A 25,744-nucleotide genomic window follows, 5' to 3' on the forward strand; every position below is an offset into this window, starting at 1 on the left:
TTTCTCCAAGATGGTTTAAAGTGTTATTTGTTTTCAATTGAATACCATTGGCCAACTCCTCCCAACTTATAAAAATTCCAAAACAACGGAATAGTGGCTGAATCACCGAGGGCACCACATACTACTTCAAAATTGATAACTTTCATCACACCAAGTGGAACAATTTGGGTAATATGTAAATGAAAATTTTCACTAACGAAAAAGAAGAATTAAGTCAAAGGTATATGAGCAACGACCCACTCGAACGAACAAGTGTACACGCCCATCTTACTTCAAAGACATAGTAAGATAGTAACATCAACTGGACACTATAGGATGGTAAGACAGATCAATACCATACTTGCTATAAAAGTTGCGAAGGGTGTCGCAGTCGATCCAGATGTGCATTCGATCCAGCTGATGCATCTGATCCAGCCGATGCAGCTGATCCTTCTGATACAACAAACCCAACTGATCTAACCAATTCAATAGATCATGCTAATCCCCTTGATCCAGTCGATCCAACTGATCCAGCTGATGCAACCAATCTAGCTGATGCATCATACCTAAGACGAACCAATGGACAAAAAATACATGTGAAACTTGTGTTTTGAAAAGGGTATAGTGATGGTAAAAAGGAACGTAAAGTGTGATTCGAAAATTCCAAGAGCCTTAACCCTTGACGTCTCATCCAAAGGAAATGGCAATGATCTCATACCAGTATATGGCAAATGTGAAGCAAAAACTAAATGTAGTAACTATGATAGGAATGGAGCGGGATGAAGCAAATATCTGAAAAATGTAAATAATATCATTAATATATCTCCATAGTGATGTAGAATGGCATGAAGTAAGCATGAGAAGCATTTGAAAAATATTATTATTATATCTCCATAGCAGTGTGGAGCGGGATGAAGCAGACATCCGAAGCACCTGGGGGAAAGAAAAAACAAAAAAAAATATATAAGATTAGAGTTTAGTATCATGTGATAACCACATAATACTAAACTGGGGGACATGTTGGTGTATAGACTAAACTGGTCCTCTAACATAGATAGACTCATCTTGGTAAGTAAGATGGACTAGTAAGATGGACCAACAAACAAGATGAAGCAGCAAGATGAAGCAGAATGCAGAACGGACCAACACTTAAGATGGACCAGTGAGCATGATGAACCAACAAGTATGATGCACTAGCAAGTATGATGCACCAGCAAGTATGACGGATCGACAAGCCAGATGGACCAGCAAGTATGATGAACCAGTGATCAGAATGAACCAACGAGTAAGTTGAACCAATCCTCAAGAAACAGCTAAGAAAGGACTCACTATTGTCCAATAAATACAAGGATGCATAAGACAATGGAAAGTCTAATACCCGGGTGATGAAGCACTCCCAAAGCGAAGCATCCTATTACCCAAAGTGGCCACTATAAATAGGTGCCCTCAGATTATCATTCGAACATTACAATCACCACACTTACTATTCTTTCTCTCTAAACTATGATTATCTCTCTTATCGGAGGTTCAGTCCAAATGAACCGTGGCGTACCATTCCTCCTACATACGAGGTTTGTGAGTTACCAATAGGGAATCGCCACCCGAAGGAAGTCTTTCCTTCGGTCCTCTCATTATTGTGTGTTATTCCATCGTATTAAGTTTATCTATGATCCATCAAGTATCCGTCTAAGAAGAACCGGACCACTCCTGGTCCAGTATGATCCAAACTGTTGCATCATCCATTAGCACGTCTAGTCTAGTTGACTTGAGCCAACTGCATCATTCAAAGAAGGAGCAAAATACCCTTCGACAAATGATATTCAGTTTATTTATGTCACTCTCTTAGTTACTCTATGTAATACCCATGTGCGTATATGTTTATCGTTGCATCCCGTATTTCCGTCTTAGTCGAGGTGTGATAGACCCTTACCAGCTACCCTTTGTTAATTTCATTAAGGGCACAACTTGTTAATAGCCCACGTATGTTATCACAATGTGTTTGTAGTTTTCAGTCACACTGCGATTGGAACTTAAAACACAAGGAGGTTTAACGCATTTGGCCGGCGACGATGGCGATGGCGGCCGGTGAAGATGGCAATTCAAACTACATTGATTCAAATCACAATGTGATTGTAACCTAAAATCACAATGTGTTTGCCTCTTTGGCTGGCGACGATGACGATGGCGGCCCCAACAATGATTACAATGGTGGTGGTGGCAGTGGCGAATGGTGGTAATGGCACAATGGATGGTGGTGGTGGAGATGGAAAACGGGATTGGAGGGGGGAGAAATGAGATAGAAAGTATGTCTAAATCTTAGAAATGGATGGTTGAGATTCATTTCTTGGGTTATAACATTTTATTTTATTTTTTTGACATGATTTCTTGCCAAGTTTTTTTTCTTTTGCCTCTTTAAGTTGAGTTCTTTAATTATGTGACTGTCATTGCAACACAAGTCGTACTGTATGTCTATATCGTCATCTTTTGGATGAGATTGAAGCGAATGATTATAAAAACCTCACTAGCTAGAGAGATATTGTATTAGTTTTTGAAGGTTAGACTTACGTATATGAAGAACAAACTTAGTGTCAAAGCTACTAAAAAACCCCAAACCGTTTAGCCGATCTTAAGTTCATGTTAGCAAACTTAACAGACCTCCAATACCTTTTGAGTATGCATTCATATACTGAAGTACGTAGTTTGTGTTTGCGAACTTACTTCGTATTCGTGAAGTCCAACGCCATCAACTTCTTCAGGTTTACATCTTTACACCTAAGACCATCTTTAACCCCAAAGTATTGGCGTCGTATTCACACCAATACACCGAGATTCCGGTGTATTGGGTTAAAAGTGACAGCGTATTTCTCAGTGTATTGGGTCGATTTGTTGGCCACCACTTTGCTTAGCATCAGCGTATTCAATATTTTTTTATAGCTTTTTTTTTTTTTCTGGGCATCGACTTCTAATTTATAATCTTTAGTTGTGTGTGTGTTTTGCATCATAGAAATTGGAAGGAGTAGAGGATAAAAGATGTGTATGCATTAAATGTGGGTGAAGGTTTTCTCTGTATATATGTTTTATATCTTCACTTTTAAGTTCCCTAAGACGTTAACTATTTAAAAAAGAAAAAAAAAATCCTAATCCTAAAGTATTACTGGTATATCGATCACGAAAGTAAAACGGAATTTAGTTTTATGAGTTATCTGTTTGTTTAATGTATTACAGTAACATGTTTTTTAATTACTTGATATAATTATGTTTTTTAAGTTGATATAAAATTTATTTTTAAATATTTATATAAATGATGATGTGGTACCAACAAACCGAGAGTTCAGTGTGAGGGTTAATGATTAAAATGGTTCAGTGTGATGAGTCAATGTATTACTGATGTGGTACCAATAAACTGAGTTTCAGTGTGTTGGGTTAAAGATGGTCTAACAATAATCCAACTAGGCCACGTGAATCCGAGTAAAAAAAAAACACTTCTTTTGGTAACTTGAACAGGAAACTTTTATTGGTTACCCATACTTGTATTTATTTGTTTTGAACAACGAGTTAGAAGTTGACATTCCAGACACCACATTGACATCCAATTAGATAGTATGCAAAATTCGAAACACACATGTCTGAGATGAAACTTAGGTCTTTTAAACCCCTTTCAATAATCCACTTCTACAAATATATAAAAAAAGATTTGAACTTGATGGATTTCTGTAAAATGATAATTAGGTTTGTAAACAAACTGAAAGTTCGATGAACCCTTCGTATACAATTTTTCAAAACGAACAAAAATAACAAAAGAAGCATTAAAGGAACTAATATGAATGTATCTCTTATTGAAAGTTTGAAACAGTTTGTTTATGTTAACATTTTTTCTATAACCTTTTCTATTAATTAATTTGGATATATCATGTAAATAATAAATACATAAGTTAAAAAAACAGAAAACTTTTTATATAATTTAAAAACCAAAAAAGAAAAGTACATTCTAGAAACAACTTATAATAAATAAATTTCAGAAAATGACTATAATAACTTTTTTTCGAACTGTCACAAAAATAATAACTTTAAAAAATGGGTAATGATCAATCCTCCTAATTTGTTAGCCTAAAAATCTTTTTAATTGATAGGATTGTGACATGTAAAAAATCAGGGGTGAGATTAAAAAAGAGAATTAATGGATTCCATGTATTAATAAGTGAATATATTAGAAAGATTTTTAGAAGGATGAGTTAGAAGGATTTATCATTTTCCTTACAAAATTGAAATCATCAAATCATATATAAACACCTATCAGAGTTAGGTGTGTGTATCTATTATTTTTGCGCCACATTTTTTACATCGACGACACACACACACACAAACCGTGTTTCAGTATCCAACGATTATATTCTTCTTTCTTTTTTTTTTTTTATTTTTTAAATTTCTCATCTGTAAAACCCCCAAATTTCTGAAACCCTAATTAATTAATTCAATCAAAATCCATGGCTACAGCACCCCACAATAATCTCAACGCTAAATTGGTACTATTATCAATCAATTCCCTTTTTTAATTTCACTTATTATTAATATTAATTTTATTAAAAATTTTATTTTATTTTGTCAGGTTTTGCTTGGAGATATGGGAGCTGGTAAATCAAGTCTTGTATTACGTTTTGTCAAAGGTCAATTTCTTGAATTTCAGGTTAGTTACTGAATTTTGATCTTGACTTTTTTTTTTCCCAGGGTTTGACTTTTGAATTCAGTATTTTTAATTGATTTTTTTTTATCTGTATGTATATCTATATGCTGATATATATATATAATTGTGTGTGTGTGTGGATTGGTATATATATATATATAATTGTGTGTGTGTGTGTGTGGATTGGTGATAAAAGGAATCGACGATCGGAGCGGCGTTTTTTTCGCAAACAGTAGCGGTGAACGACGCAACGGTGAAATTTGAGATATGGGATACAGCTGGACAAGAAAGGTATCATAGTTTGGCTCCTATGTATTATAGAGGTGCTGCTGCTGCTATTATCGTCTACGATATCACTAGCTCGGTATTACTCCCTTTTTCGTCATCGCGTTTTCTGTTTGATCTTTACTTGTACGGATATTGTATAGACGGTTTTGGCGTATATTACTTTATGGAATCATAATTGAGTCTGTAGTGAAATACTCCGTAGTTGTTAACTACCGGTTATTCGTCTGGTACAGTTCGGGTACTAGTCTTTACTTGTGGATCGCTACTTTTTGATTAATGTAATTGGGTCTCAGTATGGTATATGAGCTTTGTTCAGGTTTCCGTAAGTTGTTTTTGAATGCTCAGAATCCCGAAATGATTGTTTTAAAGTTATTAAAAGTTGAATGTTGTATTTACATACACTAATTTTCTACTGAATTTTACTAGTGGTGTCTCAATGTGGTTTGGTTTGTAATGTAGTATCTGTGGTTTTCTACTGGTTCTTGTGTTTGGAAATCTTTAATTCATTTTCTTTTTATGTGCCTATTTTTTAGGATTCGTTTACACGGGCTAAGAAGTGGGTTCAAGAACTTCAAAAGCAAGGTGAGCAGATATTATCTAAGTTGGGTTTCATGCCTATTATGTTATCTAGTATTAGTTAGAGTGGAGTCAAGTTAAGTTAAATTTCTTTTGAGTGTTGTTGCAGTGCTTATAGAACAAACAACCAATTGCTTGTCTTTTTTCTATATTTTTTTAATTTTCATTAATTGTTGTTATTCTATATTTTTTTTGTCTTTGTTTCTTTCACTTTGCCAAATCTTAGAACCAGTTCATATGTTATTACTGGGTTGTGTCAGGTAACCCTAACATGGTTATGGCTCTTGCTGGCAATAAAGCTGACTTGGAAGAGAAGAGGAAAGTAACTGCAGAAGTATGTATCTTTTCCCAGCTTTATTTTCATGAAAGCGATTTTTTGGATTATTGATGTTTGTAGGACACTTGGAAGTACAATAGAACGGCTGTTGCCCTTCTATTTTTTCCGTCTATATGCCTTACACTTAATCAACCTAGTTTGTGCATTCAACTCAATCAACCTATGCTCTATATAATATACAATACTCTACACCTCATGCTCTTTATGAGTCTCATGCCAGCATCCATTTGAAAGTTGATGTTACTTATACGAAACTTTTTCATTCACGAAAGCTTTTGGTAGATTCATAAGTAATCTGTTATATGCCTTGTAGTTTTGTTTCCTTTGTTTCCTCTTGTAAGGTTATTCTTGGAATTTGTGTGGTAGATATTTTACGTTAAGTAGAAGAGTTCTTTAAAATGCTGTTTAGTTTTATTCTTTAAGAAGTATTTTAGCTGATTATCTTTTGAAAAAGTACTTCCATTTAATGAAAGTTTTTCTCATAATTTGCATGGTTGACTGGTCTTTTAACTATGGTTAGTTATCAGGGTTGAGGTGAGTATTTGGGAATTAGAAGTTTGAGGCTCAATGAACTCTGGGTGTTGCAAAAAGAAATAGAAATAGAAACCACATCCCTTCTGTCGCAATGGACTCAAACCTGGTGGATTAGTCCGCCAAAGGTCGGATGCTATGATTACCAAAAAATTTGCATATAATGTCGACTTGTAATATTAGTCGATTAATAAATTGCAACGTTAGATATAACATGTAAATTTTAGGAACGGCAACCTAGTAACCAAATTTTTATTTTACTTGCATTAACAAGTATATTGAGTCATTTTTCTGCTCTATTATGTATATACTTTGGGTGGAAAGATGTGCTAGATGGCAGTGTAGGTAATGGGTCAAAGTGGGTTGGGTTGACATGGGGTGTCTTCCCAGTACAGGTTGGCATATTGGGGCCAAGTTATGTTGATTTGCAATTTGCAAACAATTTTTTGTGTGTCAGTATTTAAACATAAAAAATAGTACTATAATTTATGACAATGATAATTGTATAGAACTATCTAGGAGGTTGCATGATTTAGTTACCCCATTTGAGAAAAGAAACACAACGCAAGTCAACCTTATATCAAGTACATTGGTTGAAAATGGTGTACACATTTCCCGTAAAATATTTGTCCGGCTGTTCATATGCTTATATCACTATGCAGGAGGCACGTGTATATGCTGATGAGAATGGTCTATTTTTCATGGAGACATCTGCCAAGACTGCTGCTAATGTTAATGATGTATTCCATGAAATAGGTATGTACACTTTTTTGTTCAGAAATTTTAAAACTCGGTAGATCTTTTGAAAAGCCCTCATTTCTGAATTATTGCATCATTTAAGATTTTACTATTTGAGCATTCATGTTGGGAAAATTTATCATCCGTAGCATAATTTACATATTTTGTTCTTTTTGTCACGGTCTTATAGTGACTGAGTGGTTGTAGAACAAGAAATGCACCATCCATTCTTTTGGTAGTTCTTGGTTTCTCTTTAGATGCATCTGCTAGTTTTAAATTGTATTTGTTCTTTTTGAAACAGCTAAGAGGCTCCCTAGAGCTCAGCCTACCCAAAATCCAGCTGGGATGGTTCTTGTTGACAGACCAGCTGAAGGAGCTCGTGCTGCATCGTGCTGTTCATAAGTAATGTCTTGATTTTAATTGATATATTTTGTAGTTGGTTTCCTGTGTGCATGTATTTGAAACTCCACTTGAATAGCATGAAAATTCGATATCAATAAATTGTGAAAGCTGCAACTTGTTTTTGGTGGTTATGGTGATTTGCTAGGCCAACACATGAACCTTCGAACCATTAAATATAAGCACGTAGCAGATGCTAAATTAACGCTGAGTTTAACATTTTGATATTAAACATGTCTAGTCTTTGACACTTCGGATATAACCCTGATGACAGGTCTGTTTCAATTGTAATAATGGTACACACGTGGAAGCTATCTACAATTTCGTGGAATCTGGTCATGCTCTATTGTCTGTAACCGGGTTTGATTGCATTTCTTGTTTTTGTAAATGATGTGAATTGCAAATGACTTGTACCAGTAATCCTTATTCTTATCATAAATAAGATAATGTGTTGATGCTTTGCTCTTCGGTTTGTGGTCAGAGTTAGGGTGTTTCATCATTTAGATTAACCAAATAACTGATCCAATTCATTTGTCATGTGGGTTATCCGGAATGGCTTATTTGGGTACAGTTTGGGCGAAATCGAATAAGGAATTGGTTTATTGGTTCGGTTTTGGTGGTGTATACAATTGGCTTCGGCCCAAAACTTAGTATGTTAAACATGTTTCTACTAACCTAATCATGGTAAATAGAACTAAATTTATTCTAATAGCCTAATTCCAAATTCAAATACACATAAATTGTTTCAAATAGTTTGATATGATAAAATTTAATTTGGCATTTGAAATGCTACTTGAAAATTGAGCTAAATCGGAATTTAAAGTCATTTTAGTTGGGTAAATTCAAAACACACCAAAGAACCAATTCTTACTTGGTTTAGCTTAGTTGTCTCTATTACCGTTCGTTTGGTAGAAAATCAATAACCGTTTTAAACTGAAACTCGACCAATTAACATTAGTTAGAGTCTTGGATTATGTGAAAAACAAGAAAATCTGTTAAAATGTGTAGTATTCAATTCTTTCGTTGATGACATTATTTGAACATGCATCTGATTACGTTTCTTCTGCCAAAATTGGTATAACAAAACCTTTATTGAAGTTATCAGGTTGTTCCAATCGATCACACATCAGTTAGTGTCTATGTTCCAGCCCTGTTTTCACTGAGTTTGGTGTATGTAGATATGAAACTTTTAGATCAGTACTCTGAGGCTCTGATCACTGTTAATTAAATCTTCAGTTACTGATAACAGTGAACACAATCTATAAACTTGATTACCTTTCTACTTGGCTCTGATGTGATGTAAAGGTTGAAAATTTTTGTTGGTCAACTAAGTACTGAATGCGTGGAACTTTGAGATGTACTTAGGGAGGGCGAGTCTTTTTTATTCAGATGTATCAATCTAGCCCGGGTATTCCATGACCACTTCCAAACCTTTCTTGTCCACAAGAAGTCCAGAATGCTAACCACTAATCCACTTCGGAGGTGGTTAATTATAAGAATGTCTAATCTTCTTGTTTGTTTATGAAACACTATTAAGAATTAATGTCTAATCTCATTGTACGCTCGATTCGGTTTTTTTATTTTTCAATGTGCTTTGATATGGTAAAAATAAGAGCAACATTCAAGCATAGAAGGAAGGTGTCTCAGATAATTTGTTTCTAAACCTATATATATGGACTTTCATGGATGCGTTTTAATGTTTCATCGGTGCTAATTTTTTTTGGCTCTTGAGTTGATTTCTTTAGTCATAACTGTACAAGTAGTCAGTACCACTCCTGGTCATTGCAATATACACACCGACTATATGGGATTCCTCATTGAGCATCATGTTGCATATCTTAGAACATAAAGTTATATCTATACCCCTTATAAGAGAATAACATTAAGATATTAAGCATTTTTTTTTCCCAAAATACCCTTGCCTTATCCTTGAACTTTCAAAATTACCTTTCCACAAAAACAAAAAACCCAAGCATCCTAAAAACACATATTCACAAACAAAAACACACATCCTAAAAAACACATCCTAACAACCGCTTTTTAACGGGTTCCGCTGCAACGCGCGGACACCAGGCTAGTCATATTAAAATAGAACAAAGAGTTTCTTACATTACAGAAACCACACATTCTTTCACCAAAAAACAGAGTACCTCATTTTGATGTTTTAGTCTTTTAGACACAAAACAGGTCAAAAGAATCATCCATGAGTTCTCCACGTTTCATTTTCTTTTACCACTTTGGCCCCCTTCCACGAGATCTTGAATCACCATAACTATTGGATTTCCGATTACCAAACCCCCTAAACATGACAAACAAAAAGACTCAGATTTCTGGGAAGTACAGAAGGATGATAGATATAAACATGGTCCAAGAACTTACCAGCCACTTGAAGCTCTTGATGATGAAGATGACGAGGAACGCTGGTTTCCTAAACTCAACCCTCCCAACTGATTTGCCAAGGACCAACTTTGATCCGTGTCCGAGTTCATGGGCCATGAAACTGGAAGTGTCAGGTTCCTGATAATAGTTTACAATAGTATAAAATTGATTAAAAACAGCAACCTATTTTATACCATTCCATAACTCATGATTTAAGTCTATAGACAAAGAGTTGCATTTCAAACATACCCTTGAACACGTATTTCCTTGCAGCGATTTATCATATTCATAGTATAATTCCCGTATACTTTTTCCATTAACATCTTAACTTGCTCATCAATATCGGTACCAGATAAAACATCCCAGAACTTAAGTACCTGGATGCAAACAGAATGTTGTGCTACAATGTCTATAGCCCAAATCAAATACAAGTCTTGTGTGACCTTATACTTTTCGACAATTGTACGAGTTCCATCTATCTTTACGTTAGTATCTCCATCTTTTGCTAGTTCACGCCAGCCACTCAAAAGTTTGATCAAAAGAGAAATCACTTTTTTACTAATCTCACGGTCGTCGAAACTTGCAATGGTTTCCAAGAATTTATCACTAAATTTCACCTACAATAAACCAAAAAAATCTACTTATGTGCATGAACTATATTCTTTATGGGTAAAAAGCTTAGGCTTGGTAGTGAATAATTGTATATTAGATAAAATTCAGACCAGGTTTTCTTCTTACCTGCCATTTGGCTTCATTAAAAAGTGAGGAATCTGTGTTGAATAAGCTATCAAATTGGCCAAGTTCAAGCAAAGCAAACATGGCGGCTTGAGCCAAGTTTTCGTCATCATCAGCATTGTAAAAACATCCACGATCCTTTGCGTCAACAACTAATTGGTTCCATATAGAGCCACTATTCATCAAAGTTGATCCGTTTCCCAATATCCACAAGCAGTATCTGCAATGAAATATTTGAGATAAATGAATATATTATGAAGCGAAAAGAACTAAAAAGAAGATTATCTAGCACATAGTCTTATTATACCTTGCTCGAGTCAGTGCTACATTTGCTCTTTGACGATTTGAAAGGAAACCAACTGATCCTTTTCCATTGCATCTCACGGTGGATATTATGATCACGTCCTCCTCACTTCCTTGAAACCCATCAACCGAGCGCACATTCACAGTGAAGTAATCTGAACCCATGTACTTTTTACCAAGCTTTTGCTGTAGTGCATTTACTTGAGCCTTGTAAGGTGATATGCATCCAACACTTACCTTGTATTTTCTTGCAACAGAGTCTGAGAATAAATTAAGAAAAGTCAAATGACCAATTTAGCTATGGAAGAAGAAAAATAATGTGAGAGGTACCTTTAAAGAGATTCGCAATGATTTCAGCAATAACAGCCACTTCCATAAGATTTTGCATGCTTTGACCCTTATCAAACTCTTCTTTAGCAGAAGACACGTTTATAAACGAGTACGAGCCATACATATTTCCTTGAAGAAAACGTTTCCCGTAACTACCACTCCTGACATTTGCACCATCCAAGATTCTTTTATCATAAAACTCCTTATTTGGGAACCGGCTTATGGTTGGATGCATCCTGTATTGCACTTCTAGTAGGTGCTTCTTATGCCCTAGTGATACAAGCCTTTCAAATAAGCTCCTACCGAACCCAGCCTCCTCACAAATCTTAAAACACATAATGTCACATTACACACACAATCATAAATATTGAAAAAATATTTCATAAATATACAGCATGTATAAAAAGTCAAATACCTTGCTCTGAACCATGGCAGGGAGTTGTCTTTCATCCCCAACAAGTATCACATGGCGAAGACCTCTAAGCTGCAAAGGTATAACAGATTCACATTCCTTTAGCTGAGCAGCCTCATCAATCACAAGAAATTCGAAAGGATTTAACTCTTCTGTATGCAAGTTGATAGAGCTTGACGCAGTGCAAAAGACCAGACAAGCGTTTGTCATACAAAATCGTCTAATTTCATGATCTTCCTTAAATTCTGGAAAAGACAATGTCTTTTGAAGGTATTTCAGTGATTCAATACTTGACATTCTGCATGCATATAAGTCATTACTATCTCCAGCCCAAGAATCCCCAAATCCATTCAAGACTTCTCTCATATCAATATCTTCAGAAATGGCAACTTTCAGTAATTCTTCAAGACGTTTAAGAGAACTTACAACCTTAATCATTTCTTTAGCTGACTTCGCCGAAATGTATGATGTCGGCATATGGGTGTACAAGCTTTCAATACAAGATATAAGATGATTTCCAAGAAAGTCGAACCCATTCATAACAAACTCCTCAAAAGTCAATACCTTCACTTGATCAAGATTCTTTTTGTTTGAATTCTCTTTCGGAGACTGCTCATTTTCATTCTCTTTCTCATTCTTGCTACTTCTACAATGCTTCTCGTCTTTTAAGGTTTTTACAATGATGGTCTTCCAGTTCTGAACTTTCAGTGCTTTCTTCATTTTCGAGTCGCTCGGCTCCTCTTCTTCAATAAAGAAATCCTCATCACCACAAAATTCAGTGCTGCTATCATTATCATCATCATCGTCGTCGTCGTCAATTCCATCACTTTCTCCACTTTTGTGACTTTTTATGCTGCAATCATCTTTCTCATCATTAGAATGATTACTCTCTCCATCATCATCAACTCTTGAATTTTGCATTACATATGACAAGTACTGCTCCTGTGGATCCTCAAGAAAACAAATCATCCACTCAGAGCTGCCTTTCCAGCCTGACAACGGAGCTAGACAATCAGAAAGAATCTTGACACGTAAACTTAAGAATATATCAGAAAGATCTTTGCAGTCATCTATCTTCATTCTCTGTCCATTCCCAGATAAAACTATATCTCCTAAACCATACGTATCATACACCAAGGAGTCTCGCACGAAGCTCATTACTCGTTTGGCAACTCCTAAAACAGCAATATTTGTTGGAGCACAAGTGAGTGTTCTGCATTTCATCTTCAACAACATATGTAAGAACGAACTGATTGTTTTTGTCTTCCCAGTTCCCGGGGGACCCCAAATTAATTTTATTGTATTACGATGACGACAACCTCTGGCAGCAATGCAGTTCAAAACAGCAGCTTCTTGTGAACTGTCAAGTTGGAAAGTTTCAAGAGCTTCTTTCATGTTAAATAAAGGCATGCTTCTACTGTTATCGATAGAACAGTCTGTACACCTCTCTTCAATCTGTTAAAATTTATTTAGTACTTAAATAATCTCCAAAAATAAAATAAAAAAAAGATTAATTATGTGGGAGAAAAAAGGTGTTTGGTTATTCTTACAGAGAAATCAGCCCGTAGCACGCTTTTGATCATATCCAGTGTGTTCCCTTCTAGCTCTGAGTGAAGGGCTTGTGAGATACGAATATTTGTTGACAAATTGATAAGAGAAACAGCAAAATATTTTACGTTGTTCTTACGAAAATCTGGATTGATTGGTTTTGATGACAAAACCATAAGCTTACAAAGTGATTTGTTCAACTTCATTCTTTGAACTAAAGCAATGACGAAAAGTCTGTTTGGCCTCTTGAGATCATCAACACATCTTGGCCTTGCATCTGTCAAGGCGAAAAGATCTCCAACCTCGGGTACGTAAGATCCTTGGTGTCTCCTGAGCAAGATTGTGTAAATTAATGGTTTGGGGAGTGTTTCTTGGTAATATCTGTTTGGCGTCTCGGGATCATCAACACATTTTGGCCTTATCACTTTAAGGATGGCTGCAGTGGGAGCACGATTGATTCCTAAAACGCTTGAAAGAAGGTCTGCGTGTGTCTCCTCAAAAAGTGGATAGACAAATGACTTGGTGTAGTCAGAAACAGAGGAAAAAGTCATTGGAATCCCTGCAACCTGTTCATTTAGTAATATTTTAGTGTTGGCATTTGGAAAACTAACTAACAGTAACAAATTAAGGCATCACAATTGCTTAAGAGTATCGAGATAACTCGCCGATCAAGAGATTTTGGAGTTTAATCCCAACTAAGACAAAAGGGTGTGATCAAGAACTCTTTCAAAAAATGATAACATATGCATTACACAAAAACCAGTTGTGTTACACATTCTTTTGGCAAGGCTGAATCCTGAAGCATATGCTTCCTCTTGAGTGAAAAAAATGGGTAACAAACTGATTGCCTACTTAAAAGTCTGGCCATTTTTTTTACAAAAGGCAGGGCACACGTGAAATCATCAAAAAATTACATTAGGCAAAGAGTATAGAGACAACATGATAGCGACGACAATGTCATTGCCAGATTATTGTATATAGCGACAAAAAAGGCCAAATATAGCGATAGAAAGTGTTTTCCTTGTAGTGACTTCTTAAAGCCGTGGAGGACGAAAGTGTGTGTGACATAAACATAAGAATAATCAGTATGCATGCACCTGTTGTTTTAAAAATGAAGGTGTGCATATTGTAATACTACTTATAATGAAACTGGTTATCTTAACTATGTACATAAATCATCATATATTATAATGCTGCTAAATTTATACAAGAAACAGGCAAAAATCTTTATCTACAAAGCAGTAGTGACATATATATATAGTACATATATGAGAATACATAATAAATGTATTATTTTCACAAACCTTTCCTTTGTAGAGATTTCTGTTAAGCACATCACCAAGAGTCCAAGAAAAAACCTCATCAACCAATTTGTCCGAATCAGTCGCCATGACTTGTTTTCCCACTTCTTTGCTTTGTACGTCTAATTAGATCATTAAAAAACAAACAGGATGTTCAAAAGAGGTTAGTTAATGAAGCAACTGATCATGATCATATAGTACTAAAAGAATATTCGAATAATTTAACTAATTAAGAATGTTACAGAAAAATGGATGATTTTTTTAACAGAAATGAAAGAAGAAGGAAAAGTTTACTTGCACAGTTACGTGGTTGGTGTTAGACAAGTGACACACTTTAAGTACAGTATTAAGAGAAACAGATGCAATTTAGGGAATGAAGGGTCATGGAATTGAATCGGTAAGTTTACAGTTCCCAAGGGGTTGATTTCAACGTTCAAGTTATATTTCTTCAATTCCATGAAAGCTTTACAGTTTCCTATATATATATATGAAGTTTCCAAATAGTATATATTTTCCAGTTTTATACATTTTTTTGTACATTAAGAAAAAAATTTTTGTATCCTTGTTTTTTGAAAGGCATAAAATATGTATGTATATTCCTATAATTTGTTACCTCAAATCATCTTACTTATGTGACTCTATAGAGATATGAATGATGCATTGAGTACACTAGAGAAATAAGTGGTACATTATCCCTATTCACAACTCAATCACTATTCACTAACAATTACTTTTTGCACTATATTTTTATTTTGCATGTATTAATATTTTGACTTAAAACTAAATATAAATTAGAATAAATCGGTAGCTTTAAATTTTAATACGATTTTAAATTTTACACTCTTTAACAATTCAATCAAACTTTATTTTAAATAAAAAATAAACATTTTTTTTAATTCAAAACTACTTTTTTAATTAAAAAAAGAGTTAATTGCAAGATTGGTCCCTGTGATTTGTACGTTTTAGCAAAGGGATCCCTATTCGAGAATCGTTGCAACGGGGTCCCTATTTTGAATTTTTTTGCAAAATTGGTCCAAATTTGACGGATACGTTAAAGGAGGCTTGTAAGCACGTAAGGGGGTATTTATGTATTTTCCACCCCACAAGGACCTCATTGCTAAAATGAAAAAACCACAGGGACCAATCTTACAACTCACACCATGATATTTATTTTTATTTAATTCAAAAGATTGTAACATACAATTATCTGTTCGTTAGGTTTGTAATAGTAAATTTATGTGCACTTTAAAATTTTAACAATAGAGATATATCTTATGTAAACTGATCACGTACGTACGTACGGGATGAGAAAAACACAACGAAGGGGCCAATGCCATGGATTCGCTACTTTTTTACAGTTTCCAAGAAGTTGCTAAACTTAAACAATACTAAAAGGATAGTCATATGATTACTCTTTCTTAATATTTAATCTACAAGATTATATATCAACAAAAAATATGTGTGACTGTGACAAATGACTATCTACGTCATATAAAATACGTCATCACATTTTGTACGGAAAGAAATTATTACATGTTAACATTAAAACACAATTTGAAAGTATTATATTAGAAATTCTTTTAAGATTCATTGCTTACATCATAAGTCTAAATATAAAGCCAATTTATATTATTAGACCCATTTTCTTTATGTAAAGTGTAAACGGCTTTATTAAAGACTTTGCGAAGAAGACTATCCGTACATTACTTTTACTTTTATAATAATGAGTACATCACTAAAATATGTTTTGTATCATTTTAAGCGCAATATCATAAAAACAAATAAGTTATAATAAAAATAATCATAAAAGATGAATAATGATCTTTTTATATACTCTAAAAGAAAGTTAATTTCTTCTAAAATTTCTTTAAATACAAAAAACCAATAAAATGAGTTTTATATCCATATAAAAAAAGTTAAGTTGTGAAAATTTTGACTAGTCAATTTAAGAAGATCTTGACCCATGGATGAAAATCAAAGGTCAAGATTTAATGATGAGTTTTAAATTTTGACCCTTGATTTTCATCCAAGTGTCAAGATCTTTACAACTTGACTAGTCAAGTTAGGATAACCTTATGGAATCCTTGTTACCTTTCATTTTTTCCTTTTACCATTAGTTTCTCTCATTTTAAAAAGTTAAATTTGAGCTCGAGAGATCTCGGTTCCCTCATCGGCTTTGGTTTGTCGTCGGAAATATTTTTTTATGGGTTAAACCTTAAGTAGGAAGTTATTCTTGAAGTTGACAGTTTTTCTACCTTTGAGTAAGAATAAGACTTTTTACGTCATAGTTCCTTGTATCATGTTTTTGCGTATCGTTGTCGTTGTCCCAGAGATAATATAAAATATCCATTAAAACTGATCTCACATTTACTTTACTTTTTACAAGATAGGAGAAGAAGTTGACCCCAAACCGAAGTTATAAAGCAAAGTCAAGTTGTCCTTAAGCATTAGTTCAATGGTTGAAAGACTATCCTCCATACATAAGGTCTTGTGTTCAAGTCTTGGGGAGGACATAATTATGAGGGCTTGACTTGGGTTTACCCAGGTTCAAGTCTGAAGGGCAGAGTTTACTCCTATTAATTGTCGTGCCTTCGGGCAGATTAGTAGGGGGTTTTCCCCCAATCGGGTATTTGAAATAGGCATTTCTACTTCGAGATAGCTCTCTAGCGCGGATCCGGTTAAGACAATATATACTAGACTTCTCGCTGTCGAATCGTGACACAAAATTTTCAGCAAATTCATCTTTTAAAAAAAAAAAAAAGCAAAGTCAAGTTAACACTTTCAAAAATATACCCACCACAATCACTAACCTAGCTACATAACTTTATAAACATCTATAATTTTATATTGTATCTTAAAATTTAAATTTATATATATTATTATTTTACCATATATATTAATTGTTTATATAATTTATATATTGATTAACATAACTATTTTCATTTATTATTATTTTAGCAAACGATAAACACATTTTTACATACATATGTGTTAGATAATTATAAACTTACGGTAAACGAATCTGGTTCCAAGCTATCTTCACTTTCTATATTAACTAAAGTTTAAGAATTATATCTACACTACCAAAAAAAAACTACTTTTTAATAATCATCGATCTATTGATTATTATTAAACCTTATACGAGTGCACTTATTACTTATAGTTATCTAAGAATTAAGATTCGACCAATAATTACATATGCAACCACATATACCCGACAAAGACCACCAATTAAAACTTAGGACGAGGACCACAATAGCGCCTCACGACGACTCTTTAAATTTCCACGAACTAAAGTTCCACATACTGACACACCTTTTTCCATTTTTCCCAATTCATTTAATTTGCTTTCTCTGTAGCCAATAGAGACATGCGAATATAGCGAAATATATATTCTTCGATCGCATTTACAGAGATATCTTCATTATGAAGTTTCCAAATGAAAAATGATATACTTTGTTGTCTTCTTCACAAATATCCTTTTAAATAACATTTGTATAAATCTATGAGAAAACGAACATTCGGTAAAAATCTATTTTAATGTTAATGATGTTTTTACCAGAATAGTTTCTATTCACTTGTCTCCACTCAGCTCATTATTGATAATTACCATTTACTTCGGCTTGTGCATTAGTCTTTACCATCGGCTACCACTACATATAAGGTGGTTCCCTATTCTGACGTCGTCATTACCTCATATTGATTGTTATATCAGTTCTTTCTCTCCAAGACACATCAAAGAACTACTTCTTTCCTATCATACCCTTATCATCATCGAAGGGAAATTATTCAAGTACGCTTACTTAGAAGCACATGAAAATAAAAAAGTTTGTTATTTTATTTTCTCAAAAACAGTTGCAAAAATCGTACAGTTATATCTTCATTACAGTATAAAACAAGTGCTATTAGTCACACTAGAACATTATAACGAAAATAATTACTACTTTGTGTTTATCAGTTACATTCTAATAAAAAAAAATCATCCAAAGTTACAATATTTACACTCCCTTATAAAACAAACTCAACCCCCCATTCCTTAAATTTAAGAGTCTGATATGTCAAATTTACCCTTCATCTTAATATATCTTTATTTCTATTTTATAAAGAGTGACTAAATTAATGCCCTTAAAAAATTTCAACCTATCTCTCCCTCAAGTAAAAATAAACATAAATTACTTTAAATTAGAATAAATCAGTAGCTTTAAATTTTAATAGGATTTTAAATCTTACACTCTTTAACAATTCAATCAAACTTTATTTTAAATAAAAAATAAACATTTTTTTTATTCAAAACTACTTTTTTAATTAAAAAAAGAGTTAATTGCAAGATTGGTCCCTGTGATTTGTACGTTTTAGCAAAGTGGTCCCTATTCGAGAATTGTTGCAATGGGGTCCCTATTTTGAATTTTTTTTGCAAAATTTGTCCAAATTTGATGGATCCGTTAAAGGAGGCCGTCAAGTAAGCACGTATGGGGGTATTTATGTACTTTCTACCCACAGGGACCCCCATTACTAAAATGGAAAAACAACAGGGACCAATCTTACAACTCACACCATGATATTTATTTTTATTTAATTCAGGAGATTGTAACATACAATTATCTGTTCGTTAGGTTTGTAATAGTAAATTTATGTGCATTTTAAAATTTTAATACTAGAGATATACCTTATATTAATACTTTTCTTTTAGAAAACTAATTTATATATAAACTTTTGTTATTATATAAGTTTAAATAAATAAAAGATTGTATTTTAAAATTTGATATCTTTTTAAAAGAAAAAAACAAATATGTTCGAATAATATAAATGTCATATATGGTATTTTAGTTAACTATTATCGAGTCAAATGCATAGAAAGTCAACAACATTTTTTGAAATAAAATAAATTAGTAAATAAATGAAATTAAAAAAACGTATAAATTTTAATTTACAAATATAAGAAACGGCAAACTAGAATTTGATATTTGCCTTAAAAAACAAAATCTTTGATATAATTTTAGAAAGTAGATATTAGTTATTATGGGAATTAGAATATCATAAGTTGAAGTATTTATAAGTTTTAGAATTTTTAGTGGAAATATGTTTTTAGTAATTTAACAAAAAAAATCATAAAAAGGTAAAAGAGTGTTAAAAATTATATTAAAGTTACTTATTTAATAAGATTTATTCTTCAATGGAAAAGTAAAAAAAGTTATTCAGTGATGAATTTTTAAAAACTGTAACTTTTCTACAACTATTAATATAAATATATAATTAATAATTAAAAGGTTTTTAGTTTCATATTTTTTGGTTTATAATTTTAGTTATGATACATGTAAATTTAATTTTTAGGTTAACTAAAATTTTTTGAGTGTTAAAAATGATTAGGCCAATAGTATTTTATTATATATAAAGAAGAGTTAGTTGCAAGATAAGTCCCCTGTGGTTTTTCATTTTAACAATGGGGGTCCTTAAGGGTGGAAAGTATATAAATACCCCCACACGCCCTGCACACGTGCACACTTGACGGCCATCTAAAACGGATCCGTCAAATTTGGATCAATTTTGCAAAAAATTCTCAAAATAGGAATCCCATTGCAACGATTCTCGAATAGGGACCCCATTGCTAAAATGTACAAACCACATGGACCAATCTTGCAATTAACTCTTAAAAAAGTTATTTTATTTTTATTTGTAGGGTAGGGATCCTGTAAGAATATGACTTAATAAGAGAAGACAGATGGAGAAAGTTGGTTTTAAAATTAATTTTAGCTTGTTTTTTTTCTTTAATTTTTTTTTTTTATATTTTGTTAACATGAACCTATTTCAAAACAAAATTAAATTTTTTTAATAAATAAAAACAATAATAATAAGAAAAAGAAACACAGCTTACACGTTTGAGGGAATTATTTTTTGAGTTTTTAATTTTTCTTTGGAATGAGTTTTCACTAAAAATAAAAAATTAAAAATGAAAAGTAAAGAAGAAAAAAAGAAGTTAAAATCAACCTTTCTTTTTTTTTTTTCTCTCCTTAAACTACCAGTTGACCTTCTACTGCAGGTACGTGACGTACTGGGGGTTGAGGTTATTAGGATTTGCTCGCCGAGCTTCAAACTCGGCCATGAACGACGACTTTTTAGCGTTTATGTTGTTATTTACGGCCCTCACATCCGTTATGTTCTTGTCGTCGTCAAGTGTATGTAACTGCAACATGTTTTTTACCTCCAAGAGCGCCATACTTGGCTGTATGCTTGAACTACCAAAAAATGAATCCATTTGGGTGTTTAAAAGTGTATTTTGGTAAATAAGTGTAGTGAAATGTGTGAAAAATTAAAGATGTTTTTGAGTTGTATTAAACAAGTTGGGTTCAAATAAGTGAGTGTTTTTTTATATAAAAAAAAAATTAAACGTTACGTTAATTATAAAAAAAACAAAAACAAACTTTACTACCTCGTCTTCGCTCTCGACCCATCGATGGGGATTGACAAAGAGGCATTCGAAAAGCTTGCTGCCAACAATGTCGATATCGACGAGATGGTGGACGAGGCTCACGAAGAGCAGTTGGGATCAGACTAACGGAAATGTTAATGATTTCACTACAATAGTTAGTAACTAGTTATCGTACTCGCGCGTTGCCGCGGGGTACGCTTTCTACACGACAAAATTTTAGACTCAAATTTATGTCAAATATTCGAACTAAAAAATAAAAAAGACAATTAAACATGTAACAATAACAATAAAAAATTTTTTAAAAGTGTTATAAGATGTATAAAAACATAAACAATAACTATATTGAGTAATATTTTAAATATAATATAAACTTTTAAACAGAAATTGTAACCATGTGAAAATTATTTGATGAAAACATGAGAACCCAAAAATTAGTCAAGAAAATAAAAACAAAAACTTTGATGTGGGACAAATTTAAAAACGTTATATATTTAAGAAAAATGCTAATGACAGCCCAAAGGGTTGTCATTAAGGGCTTGTTACATGCATAAAAAGTAGTACTTTATATATCAATAACCGCCCTCCTGAATTTTCAAGACAAAGTACAAACTTTAATGCATCAAATTAATTAATACCGACATCCTTAAGGACTTTCATTAACAAAACTCTTTATTTAAAAAGTAAAATCGTAATCATGTGAAAGTTATTTGATAAAAACGTTAAAACCCAGAAATTCAGTGTCAAGAAAATAAAAATGGAAACTTTGATTTAGGCAAATTTAAAAACGTTATGTATATAAAAGACAAATAAAAATAGTCAAACCAAATGTTTAAAAGCAAAATCGTGACCAGGTGAAAGTTATTTGATGAAAACATTAGAACCCAGAAATTCAGTGTCAAGAAAATAAAAACGAAAACTTTGATGTGGGACAAATTAAAAAACGTTATGTATATAAAAAGACGAATAAAAATAGTCAAACCAAATGTTTAAAAGTAAAATCGTGACCAGACGAAAGTTATTTGATGAAAACATGAGAACCCAATAATTTAGTGTAAAGAAAATAAAAACGAAAACTTTAATGTGGGGCAAAAGTTAAAAAAATATAAAGTTTAGGAGGTTAAAAATGAAATATGGTAAAAGTTTTTTATGTGCTATACGAACTTGTACATTTCACGCATAATTTACTTGTACATTCCTATAAGTTTTTAGTATAGTATAAATATGTTTCTACTATACTCACTTTTGTTTCTATTCACCCACTTTTGTTATGCAAATAAAACAACTGTACCTCGATTTTTTTTTTGTTTCATCTCAACATGTAAGATTATAAGATACCTTTATTTCTAGGGAATTGATAAATTTACAACGATATTTATCCATCTACAACAATGCATGCAATATACAGTTATACTCTGCGCAGTAAAATATGTACATTTGTTGTAGATGGTAAAATTTTGTTGTAGATTTATCCCTACCCTTATTTCTACCATCATAGTTAATTTTCATATTTTTCATCTATTTTTCATCTATTATTCCATTATTCCTGTAACCACGTTAGTTTTTCTCTCTCCAAAAACACATCAAGAACACCTTACTCCTTATAACCCCTTATCCTTCATCTATTCTTTTAATATTTTATTATTATTTTCTTACACAAAAATAAATAAAAACACATTTCTTTAATAATAAAACACACATAACATTAAAAATTTAAGGGCTATATTAGGAGTTAAATAAAAATATTGATGCTAAATTTATAAAAAAAACCAATGAACTCTAATTTAAGGGTTAAAATGAAAACTTTTAAAAACTGTATGTTTTTTTCTCTCTTTGACACATATTGCAGGGGCTGTTTATGATGCTTTTATAATTTTTGAAAGGTCACAATAGAAGGTCTAAATTATCTGTCTTAACTGGGTTCATGCTAGAGAGGCCCCTAACCTAATGCGTAATAGGAGGAAAACCTCCTAATAATCCGTCCAAAAGCACGACAACATATTAAGGAAAAACCTTGCTTTCTAAGACTTAAACCCGAGTCGCCTAAATCCAAACCCTCGTGGAGAGACTTCTTTACCATTGGATGGGTTGTGATCATTTTGAAAACTATAATTTCCGTGAAAATAAAAAACTGGTCAAAACACACTGTGATTTAAAACTTAACACGATTTGTTATTAGAAAACATATCGTGTTAGGTTCAGATACAATATGTTTTGACCAATTTGCTAGTTTGCATGGAAATTTTAGTTCTCAAATAAGCATTTCACTATTAACCCAATCCATCTTCTTCAATGGATGTAGCTACAAACACACAAACACACGTGCGCACACACAAATAATATATATATATATATAAAATAAAATAGGAACGAAAAGAAAGGTGAGCTCCAACCCTCTGGTTGGGACCCACATGCAACTTCCGACGTGCTTCTATTCTTGGCACAAACCCTCCGGACGCAACGGTGGACGTGACAGTGTGCTACTTGCAGTCTTCGGGTGGCACAGCGTTGGGCGGCGTCGGATGCGGAAACTCTCTTTATAGAGAGGCCTTAGACTACTGGTAGCTAACGGTAAAAAACCTCCAACAGTTATGTTTTATAGTATAAATACGGGGAAATCACTGTCGGCTCTATAGAGTTAGTGGGTCAAGCAATGGTTTAAGGCCTCCACTTTTCCAGGGCCCCAAAGTTAAAAATTTTTGGACTTTGGATATCCTGAATTTTTAGCTCAGAGCCTCAATTAATGGAAATGTTTGTTAAAAAACCCCAAAATTGTAAATGAATTGGTGTGAATAAACAAAGAAAGCATTGAAAATGAAAATCTCACAACTAGATTTGGAAAACCACGCCTCCACAACACAAAGTAAAAATGAAAATCTTAATCGGTTGTTCACAACTTTGAATTTGTTGGATATTTTAGTGTAATTGGGTTAACTTGTTTGATCAATAACGTCATAATAATACATTATATAGGATTGGTGGTGCGGAGTGCACGCCTATTTGAATTTATTATGACCTTAGGGGCGATACGGGGGTCCTGGGGCAGCGCCCCTGGGAGCGGGGTCCAAGGGGCAGAGCCCCTGGCTGGGGTCGAGCTGTATTGAAAATCCCTCCGAAAATTTAATTTTCGGAACTTGAGGGACCAAATGTGGCAACTCGAAAAACCTATATTGTTAACTGCCGTTTATGCAGTTTTATGGGCCAACATATATCAATATATGTCCCGTATGTAATAGGTTCTGATCATTCTTTTCTTTTTCTCTGGTTCTTCTCTCTCAAACACATCCACACAGAAAATTCTTAATCTTTGATTGTATCCGATTGAATAGTTTGGGTGAACCGCCAAATTGATTCAATCTTTATTGGGGAAATTCGGTTATCTGTTTGTTATCTCGAATTTCCCCGATAAAATTGATGGCTACAAATCTTTTTGATTTCCAAAGTGTTGCTGGTGGTTCGCTATTTTTACGAAACTTTTGTATGTATTATTTGATTAGTTTCATTCAAAAATGGTATAGACTTTGAGTCCAAACCAAAGAAAATAAGTTTTTTATAGACTTGAAAAAGGCCCCAAAATATAACTACGTTTAAGGCTACCAAAAAGGTTAAGCCGGTTCTGGGGGAAATCATATGAATTCCATGCCCATGACAAAATTTGATATTTCTGCATGATCAGAGAAGCAGAGCCAAAAGAGATCGATTACAATTTGGACTTCGATAGTTAAGCATTGCAACACTAGCCTGAGTTCCAAGATATAAAGTAGGAATATATCAGAAGAACCACAATTTTGTAGATACATCAGATCAAAAGATGAGTTTTGGGTTCTTCAAACTTAGTTCCTGCAAAAAGGATATAGGCGAAAGGCTGTTTTTACGACATAACTTCCCCTTACATGAGATCTTTAATCTTGCCTGGTTCATTTCTTTTTACAAACCTCCCCTGTACAGAAAATAAAACAGAGTCATGTTTGCGCAAAATATATCAACCTAACTCCCTATCAAAAACATGAACTCACCCGATAACTGAAACTCTTGACGCTGATGATGATCCTGATCCATGCTGGTTCCTCAAGCTCATCGCTGCTAACTGATTTACTAAGGACCAACTTGAATCAGTTTCCATGTTTACGGGCCATGTAATCGGGAGTGTAAGATTCCTGTAAATCCATATATTCAACACAATAAAAGGTATGTTTTACTGCGTGCCATATAGCCTATGACCACTAATCATTAAGTACGGACAGAAATTAAGGACTGAACTTGAACATACCCCTGAACGCATTTTTCTTTACAGCGGTTCATCATGCTTTTAGTATAATTCCCATATACTTTTTCCATCCAATCCTTCTCCATTTCATCAATCTTAGAAAATGGCAAGATGTCCCAGATCTTTAGCACTTGGATGCAAAGAGAATCTTTTACTACAATGTCTACCGCCCAAATCAAACACAAGTCTTGTGTAACATTGTACTTTTCGAGAATTGGACATGTTTTAGCTTCTTCTCTGTATTCTTCAGCATTTCCATCTTTATCCGGTTGACGCCAGATGCTACCAAGACTTCCTAGAAAGGAAACCACTTGCTTACAGATCTCAAAGGTTCTGAATCTTGAATTTCCTTCCGTGTCCACTTTAGCATTTATATCCATTTTTGGGAGACGCCGCCATCCACTTGCAAGCTTAGCAACAAGAGTAACTACTTTTTCTCGAATCTCAAGATCATTCAACTTTTCAAATGTCTCCGAGAACATGTCACTGAACTTTACCTGCCATGTGCCAAAAACA

At 33.4% G+C, this 25,744-nt stretch overlaps 3 protein-coding genes across 4 annotated transcripts; 1 reads left to right on the forward strand and 2 right to left on the reverse strand.

The window, feature by feature from the left end:
• The first annotated feature begins 4,326 nt into the window (after positions 1-4,326).
• LOC122605025 (ras-related protein RHN1) lies at positions 4,327-7,994 on the forward strand. 2 transcript variants are annotated; one of them, XM_043777892.1, is made up of 8 exons: positions 4,328-4,502; positions 4,586-4,663; positions 4,857-5,024; positions 5,482-5,530; positions 5,785-5,858; positions 7,055-7,148; positions 7,432-7,532; positions 7,804-7,994. In XM_043777892.1, exons 1-7 carry the CDS (start codon positions 4,464-4,466, stop codon positions 7,530-7,532), a joined length of 603 nt encoding a protein of 200 aa, XP_043633827.1. In that variant the 5' UTR covers positions 4,328-4,463; the 3' UTR covers positions 7,804-7,994. The 2 variants fall into 2 exon arrangements, with proteins under 2 accessions (XP_043633828.1, XP_043633827.1); XM_043777893.1 differs by lacking the exon at positions 7,804-7,994 and having other exon boundaries at positions 4,327-4,502; positions 7,432-7,663.
• A 1,541-nt stretch (positions 7,995-9,535) lies between these two features.
• Positions 9,536-14,973, reverse strand: LOC122605722. The gene is made up of 10 exons (XM_043778680.1): positions 14,832-14,973; positions 14,541-14,659; positions 13,239-13,802; positions 11,692-13,143; positions 11,277-11,601; positions 10,951-11,206; positions 10,647-10,863; positions 10,158-10,525; positions 9,909-10,046; positions 9,536-9,828 (listed from the first exon to the last, which is right to left on the reverse strand). The coding sequence occupies exons 2-10, from the start codon at positions 14,625-14,627 to the stop codon at positions 9,759-9,761; spliced, it is 3,477 nt and encodes a 1,158-aa protein (XP_043634615.1). The 5' UTR covers positions 14,628-14,659; positions 14,832-14,973; the 3' UTR covers positions 9,536-9,758.
• A 9,814-nt stretch (positions 14,974-24,787) lies between these two features.
• On the reverse strand, positions 24,788-25,668 carry LOC122605973. Its single transcript, XM_043778938.1, has 3 exons — positions 25,232-25,668; positions 24,978-25,118; positions 24,788-24,901 (listed from the first exon to the last, which is right to left on the reverse strand). Exons 1-3 carry the CDS (start codon positions 25,606-25,608, stop codon positions 24,889-24,891), a joined length of 531 nt encoding a protein of 176 aa, XP_043634873.1. The 5' UTR covers positions 25,609-25,668; the 3' UTR covers positions 24,788-24,888.
• Between the last annotated feature and the right edge of the window lie 76 nt (positions 25,669-25,744).

The sequence above is a fragment of the Erigeron canadensis genome, chromosome 6, assembly GCF_010389155.1.
Source record: "Erigeron canadensis isolate Cc75 chromosome 6, C_canadensis_v1, whole genome shotgun sequence".
Taxonomy (NCBI): domain Eukaryota; kingdom Viridiplantae; phylum Streptophyta; class Magnoliopsida; order Asterales; family Asteraceae; genus Erigeron; species Erigeron canadensis.

Bases quoted from the DNA above. Each gene is read 5' to 3' on its own strand.
- LOC122605722 (XM_043778680.1), bottom strand. From the start codon at position 14,627: ATGGCGACTGATTCGGACAAATTGGTTGATGAGGTTTTTTCTTGGACT. The intron at 11,602-11,691 runs GTATTTGACTTT...ATGTGTTTTAAG, and splicing joins CTGCCATGGTTCAGAGCAAG to ATTTGTGAGGAGGCTGGGTT. The intron at 10,864-10,950 runs GTATAATAAGAC...ATTTCATTGCAG, and splicing joins GTAGCACTGACTCGAGCAAG to ATACTGCTTGTGGATATTGG.
- LOC122605973 (XM_043778938.1), bottom strand. From the start codon at position 25,608: ATGGATATAAATGCTAAAGTGGACACGGAAGGAAATTCAAGATTCAGA. The intron at 25,119-25,231 runs GTATGTTCAAGT...ATGGATTTACAG, and splicing joins AAAGAAAAATGCGTTCAGGG to GAATCTTACACTCCCGATTA.
- LOC122605025 (XM_043777893.1), top strand. From the start codon at position 4,464: ATGGCTACAGCACCCCACAATAATCTCAACGCTAAATTG. The intron at 5,025-5,481 runs GTATTACTCCCT...CCTATTTTTTAG, and splicing joins TCTACGATATCACTAGCTCG to GATTCGTTTACACGGGCTAA. The intron at 5,859-7,054 runs GTATGTATCTTT...ATCACTATGCAG, and splicing joins AGAGGAAAGTAACTGCAGAA to GAGGCACGTGTATATGCTGA.